The sequence below is a fragment of the Calidris pugnax genome, unplaced genomic scaffold (genome assembly GCF_001431845.1).
Source record: "Calidris pugnax isolate Ruff unplaced genomic scaffold, ASM143184v1 scaffold470, whole genome shotgun sequence".
Classification (NCBI taxonomy): Eukaryota; Metazoa; Chordata; class Aves; order Charadriiformes; family Scolopacidae; genus Calidris; species Calidris pugnax.
In genome coordinates, this window is record NW_015092761.1 from 1,443,217 (window position 1) to 1,449,566 (window position 6,350).

The 6,350-nt window shown below is 59.8% G+C and overlaps 1 protein-coding gene across 1 annotated transcript; it reads right to left on the reverse strand.

Moving 5' to 3' along the window:
• Window positions 1-3,570: 3,570 nt before the first annotated feature.
• On the reverse strand, window positions 3,571-5,686 carry RNF222 (ring finger protein 222). Its single transcript, XM_014962653.1, has 2 exons — window positions 5,625-5,686; window positions 3,571-4,267 (listed from the first exon to the last, which is right to left on the reverse strand). Exon 2 carries the CDS (start codon window positions 4,234-4,236, stop codon window positions 3,571-3,573), a length of 666 nt encoding a protein of 221 aa, XP_014818139.1. The 5' UTR covers window positions 4,237-4,267; window positions 5,625-5,686.
• Window positions 5,687-6,350: the final 664 nt, after the last annotated feature.

A 6,350-nucleotide genomic window follows, 5' to 3' on the forward strand; every position in this document is an offset into this window, starting at 1 on the left:
GAGTCAATAGCACAGTGGGTGTGACTGGCAATTCCCCCGAGAGTGGTGACCTGCCCATCCTGCCTGATGAGTTCGGGGCACATGGTGCTCATCTAGCCTGTGGCCAAACTGCAGTGCTCTTGGGAAGCAAAATGGCCTGGAGAGCTCTCCTACCACAGCAAAGGGCAAAACACTTCTCCCACCCCAAGGCCTGGGGTCCTCGCATCTTGCTCCATTGCTGAGAGCCCTTTGTCCTCATCACTGGGTCCTGCAAAGTCTGTATCCACCAGGGATGTGTCCCCTCCACCAGAGCTGCCTGAAGGATGTGTCTCTGGCCCTTTACCTGTGCCGGTGTCATTAGCTGACCCTTAATTTTGTCTGCATGCACGCTGGCCTTCCTCATCTGCAGGAGAGAGCCATCAGCTTCCTCCCCACACTCACATTAGGAAATAATTGCCCCAATAGGCTCCACCGGCCACCTGGCCCATGCACCCAAGATGTTACTGCCTTGGGGGGGCCTGTGGGACATGAACATGCTCATGAACCAGTGAGCAGGGGAATGTGGCTCCAGCATCACCAGGACCTCCCGTGGGACAGTGGGCAGCAGACCCCAGCCCTCTCCCGCAATGGAATGGGCAGAGGGGAGCAGGGCTGGACCAGGTCGGTGGCACAGAGGGGATGCTGATGTGAGCCACGGGGTGGCCAGGGAGTGGTGTGTATCAGAAGGGACATTTGGGATGCAATGCCAGTGACGATGGAGTCTGGGCACTCAGGGAATCACCAGCAATGGCCGGCAGCTCCCAGCTTAAATCACAAGCCCCAGCCGTGTGCCAGGAGCCTACAGCTAAGGGTGAGTGTGCAAGATGCTGCACGGGGCTGATCACCAGCAAATCTGGCTGTGAGCGAGTGACCAGCTGCCCACAGCCCCATGCTGGCACCTCTGCTGATGGACGTGGAGGTGCCAAAGCAGGGATGAGCAAGTGTCCCCCACTCTGCGGGGACGTTGGCAGATAACACACGACCCAGAGCTGCAGCCAGGAGTTATCCTCGGGTCACCAGGATAAACCAAAGAACCGAGTTACTCAAGACTGAGCTGGAGACAAGGTGGCTCTGGTGAGGACATGGGGATGGTGGGCGACCAGCTGTGACTGCAGGCTGGCGCAGCAGGTGCTAATGCAAAGGGGCCCTGGCTTGTGCCCACACGAGGAGTGTGCCAGCCCCAGCAGCACCCCGGGATGCTCAGCACAGCATTTCCCAGGGAATCGCCAACCTCTTGCTGCCTGACCCTCACCCACCAAAGGCAGGGGCTGGGGGCTCAGTGTGACATTCCCCAAGGCTTGTCCTGCCGCTGTGCCATCCCTGGCCAAGCAGTGCCACCCTGTGGCAAACAAACACCCTCCTCGCCTCCGAAGGGGGTGATGCCCTTGGACCCCCGACCTCCAGGTCCATGGCACTGGTTGCCCCTGCTGATAACACCCCCAGATGTGGTCTCCCCTCTCCCCTGGTCCTGCTGGCGCCCGTGACCCTCACACAGCAGAAGACATCCCCTCTCATCCCAGCGCTGCTGTGGAAGCTCTTTCCTGTCCCCATTGCCTTGGCCAAATATCTCCAGGGCTCCAGCAACAGCAGCCAAAAGTAGGTTCCTCCAGCTCTACCCCCAAGGAGACCCTTGGGGTGCAGACGAGTGGTGGGGGGCACGCTCCCACCTCCCAGCAGCCCTCTGCCAAGGGGCTGGTTCCCTGGCACCCTACTTTAATATTCCCCAGACACCCAGACTAATAATAAGGCTTATTATTAAATAATGAGGCATGGACGCGTCATTATCGGGCAAGCATCTCTTATGAAATAGGATTTCCATTCCAGTGCGGTGTCTCAAGCACTTTTCCCCCAGGCGATTTCCCAGTGCTTCACACAGGGGTCAGTGTCATTGCAGCCTGGGTGTGGATGGGGAAACTGAGGCACAGGGTAGGGGAATGTGGTAAGAGCATCATCAGGAGAAGCCAGGTGGTCAGCAGCCCAGCCAGGGCACCATGCCTTTGTTGTCACCCTATGGCTCCTCTGGGGTGACAAGGGCATGGTGCCCTGGCTGGGCTGCCGACCTGGCTGAGCCACCAGCTCCTCTGCCCCAAACTGCCCACCAGCCCCACACAGTTTTATCTGCAGAACAGAAATGTTCTGGCTGGTCCCTGTTCTGCCTTGGTGGCACTGCTGGCTGCACCTGTCCTACCTGATGCCCAGCCACACAGCAGGAACCTCGCTTTGGGGGCATGGGAATGGTCCACCAGACCCTCCACCCTGCTGTCCCCTGCCAGGGACATCCTGCTCCTGCTCCCGGACAGGTAGGGGTGCCCATGAAAGCGCCACAGTCCTCAGGGCACATTCCTGAGTGACTGGGCCAAGAGCAGCTCTCATGGGTCCAGGGACTGGGTCAGGAGGACAAAGGTGGCAGCAAGGGTGCAGATGCTGCCTTGCGGTGCACAGCTGGGGAAAAACACCTTGAGGGGCCCCAGCACCCACAGGGAGCTCTGGAATGGGGATGACCAGCAGCCCCACTCCCCCCACCCTGAAAGTAGGCACGGGAGGTCCCAAATCTCAGCTGTGCCTCTCAGATGTCCGCTCCCCTCCCAAACCAGGGCTGCTGGGTGGGACCAGTCCCAAAGAGGGCAGAGCCAGGAGATAGGGAGGAGGAAACATCATTCTACCATCTCCTCTAGCAACGGGAGCAGGGTGGGATCCCAAATCTGTCTCCTTACATTCTCTAGACCTTCAGTTTAACTCCCCTGCTGCCTGTCCCTGGTCCCTGGGGCAGGAGGGATGGCTGTGACAGCAGGGGGATGGCCACAACCCCGGGGAACAGAGAGAGAGAGAGGTGAGGGAGGGCAAGGTTGGGACTGCCTGGGGGATGAGCTGGCGTCCCTTCCCACCCCATGGCTCTGGACGAAGGGTAGCGCTGGCTGACGGAGGGAAATGTGAGCTCAGGGAGGCCAGGAGCACACTTGCCATCCTCTGGTTCCACAGCCCTTGTTGCCTGGTAGTTCGAGGGTCACACCTTTGGGATGGAAAGTCACAAGTTCCTGCTCCAGAGTGGCTGCACCATGTTCACTGATGAGCCCGATGGTCAACCAGGAGCCTGGAGTCCTCCAAAAGACCCATGGCCTGGCAGCAGGATCCTCCAGTTCACAGACCCCTTGGCTGTCCCCAGGCTCTGGGTCCCTGGATGCCATGGTCACAGCCCCCTACAGGAGCTGGGTTGGAGGGCAGGGACCAGCACAGCCCCCTCACTCCCTGCACACGCTGCTACAGGATGTGGGAGGAGACACCTCGTGTCTGCAAAAACACCAGAGGAACCCACTAGCAGAGTTTGACCAGCTGCATTTTAACCAAAAGAGGCAGAAAATGCCACCAATGACACTGTGAGTGTCTGAAGATCTGCAGAAAGGTCTGAAAGTCTGTTCAGTCCCTGGCCAAATGAGAGAGCTTCACCTGGAGCTGCTTCTGGACTTTTTCATGAGATCTTTCGAGAGAGGTCCGAGCCCCAGTTCTGTCCCAGCATCAGTGACACCTCCAGCACCTGAGCAGATCCCATCCCTGCTATGAATCTCTCTTCACGAGCAGCAGCCAAGGGAGCACAGCCGCCAGCATGGCCACAGTCAGGACGAGCAGGACGGCGAGGGCAATGGGTGACTGGCAGCATTTCACCCCCAGGGCTGAGCTGGACGACACCGAGCTCCGTGTTTCTGCTCTGCTTCTCCTCCCCAGGGAGCCACAGTCCACATCCACAAGTGGCATCCCATGGTCACTGATGACAAAGATGTGGGCTTCCCGCGCCAGCTCTCCTGGGACCCCCTGCGAGTCCATGGGGCTGTTCCCCGTGCTGCAGCATCGGTCAAAGCTCTGCACCGGCATCACAAATTGGCTGGGCACCACCAAGGTGTTGCTGGCCTCCAGTTTGGTCAGATGGGACAAGGAGGAAGGTGACAGAGGCATCTCCAGTGTCCGGGGGTTGGTGCCTGCCTTGGGCGGCCATAGAGCCTTCTTCTTGCTGAGGAAAGTCACGTAGCGGCAGATGGGGCAGATGATGCTGCTCTGGACCTGGCCGTCGAGCTTGCTGGAGAGCAAGCACTTTACCAGGCAGTCGTGGCAGAAGGTGTGCCCGCAGCTGAGCTTGCGGTGCATGGTTTCCAGCAGGTGGAACTTCTCGTAGCACACGGGGCACTCGGCCGGGGGACCCTCCTTGCTGGACGAGGTCTCAGACATCCCTGCTCTGTCGGACACGGGCACTCCCCAGCTGCGAGGAAGAGGCGCGATGGGTTAATAAGGGTCTCGGTTGAAACCATCAGCATGACCCACCTCTCCATCTCTCCTCCTCCCTGCCCTCTTGCCCTAACCCTGTTGCCCCCAACAGATGCAGCTGACAGCTACTAGGCATGGTCTCAACAAGGCAGGGCATTTTCAGGAGCATTAAACCTCTCACTGTGGCTTTTGGGGTCCTGGGAGGACCTCAGCTCCAGAGCCACCAGGGGCAACAATCCCTGGCTGCAAAACCACACAGGCAGAGGCACGAGCCCCTGGATGGAGCTGTGTCTACCTGCCCAGCACGTGGTACAGATAAAGCAGGTTCAGCTTGTGCCACAAGTGCCTCCGTGCTCTGCTGCCAACCCCAGGTGCACGGGAGGTGGGAACTCCCATCCCAAGAATAAACCTGCCAAGGCAAGGGAGATGCTCCCATCCCTGGAGACGCAGAGGGGCCAGCAGGAGCAGGGGGAGGCCAGGTCAGTGGGGCAGGTGGGGGAGCATAGGACCCCCCGGGGATGGAGAGGGAGCGTGCTGCACCCAGGACAGGCAGCAAGCACCCACGCCAGGCTCCTTCCAGGCTGCTGGAGGATGTCCCAGGCTGGTGGCCAGGCCACAGCCATCTCCAGGCCATGCTCCGCACTCATGCTGGAGCACGGTGCAGTTGGCAAGCCCTGGAGACCGGTGTCTCCTGTTAGTCAGAGCGGGCAGGGCAGAGCCCAGCTGGATCGCCTGGCCCCCGCCCTGGCCCGGGATGCAAGAGGGGAGTGTGGGGCCGCTGTGATCCCCAGACCTGCGTCGGGGCTGGGTCTGAAGCTCTGCCGTGCGTCTCCTGGGGCAGGGAGCATTCACCCGGCAGCTTCAGGGAAGGCAGAGGGGAGAGGGAAGAGGGGAGAGGGAGAGGAAGAAGGAGGAAGGAAGAAAGGAGAAGGGAAAGGGGAGAGAAGAGCGGGGCGGAGGGATGCTCAATTCAGCCCTTTTCTCTTAGACAAGTTCAGGAACTTCAGACACCTGAAGCTTAATAAACATGAAGGTTTTTCCAGACCTTATAGCATTTTCAGACCCGACCCAACCTGCACACCCCTTTTCTCAGGCATGACTGTGCCCATGGGCATCCTGTTTCTGGAGGTTTTGCCATCCCCTCCTAAGCTTCCCTCCTCTTCCATGGGGCCCACCCCACACACCAGGACAGTCACAAGAACACAACGAACCACCCTCTCCCCATGCAAGAGAAGAAAGGTGAGGGCTTCTGCTCTGGTTCAGGAAGGATCAGGGACTTGGTCCCCCAAAGTGCTGAAGAAGGAGACCCCATCCCTGCACACCAGCTTCCTCCATGCCCCAAGCCCCCTTACCTGCTGCAGGGCACCAGGGCAGGAGCCCCTCCATGCACTCCCCCGCTGTCCCCAGAAGTGGGGCTGGCCGTGCCCCAGCACCGAGCCCCAGCTGGGAAGAGGACGGGGACACCTGTGTAACACGGAGGTGTTGGCCGCGCGTGTCATGCGGGCTCCCTGCGCAGAAGCTGGAGCAGGGAGAGGGGCAGGTCCCGGGGAGTGAATGTGGAGGAACTCGTTCCCTGTTTTAAAGGACCCATAGTTGCCTGGTTGGCCAGGGAGTGGGCGAGGAGCCGGCGTCAGGCGTCGGAGGGCAGGGACAGGCGGCATGGTCCTGCCTGCTTTCCCTGGTGTAACCTGCAGCTGGGCTCACACCCTGGGGAAACAGTCACTAAACGGGATGTCGGGACCCCAAACCCCTCAGTGGCTGCAAAGCTGGGGGATGCGCTCCCCGCTCACGGTGGTCCCAGTGCCAGGACTCTGGAGCTGCACGGGTGTGAGCTGGTGGAGCCTGCTCTGCCTCGCATGGACTAACTCACCTGCTTTGTAAAACCCTGGGTGTTTCCCCCCAGCTTCAGTCTGCACATCTTTCATGCTGTGTTTCTTTCTGCTTCGGGATTTTCCCATCCCTTTGGGCTGTGGAAAGGATTTCAGGTTTCTGTGCAAATTTTTTTCAGGTTGTAGAGAGGTGGGGATCGGTCTCTTCTCCCGAGGAACAGGCGATGGGACATGAGGAAACAGCCTCAA

Coding starts and splice junctions, on each gene's coding strand:
- RNF222 (XM_014962653.1), bottom strand. CDS start 4,236: ATGTCTGAGACCTCGTCCAGCAAGGAGGGTCCCCCGGCCGAGTGCCCC.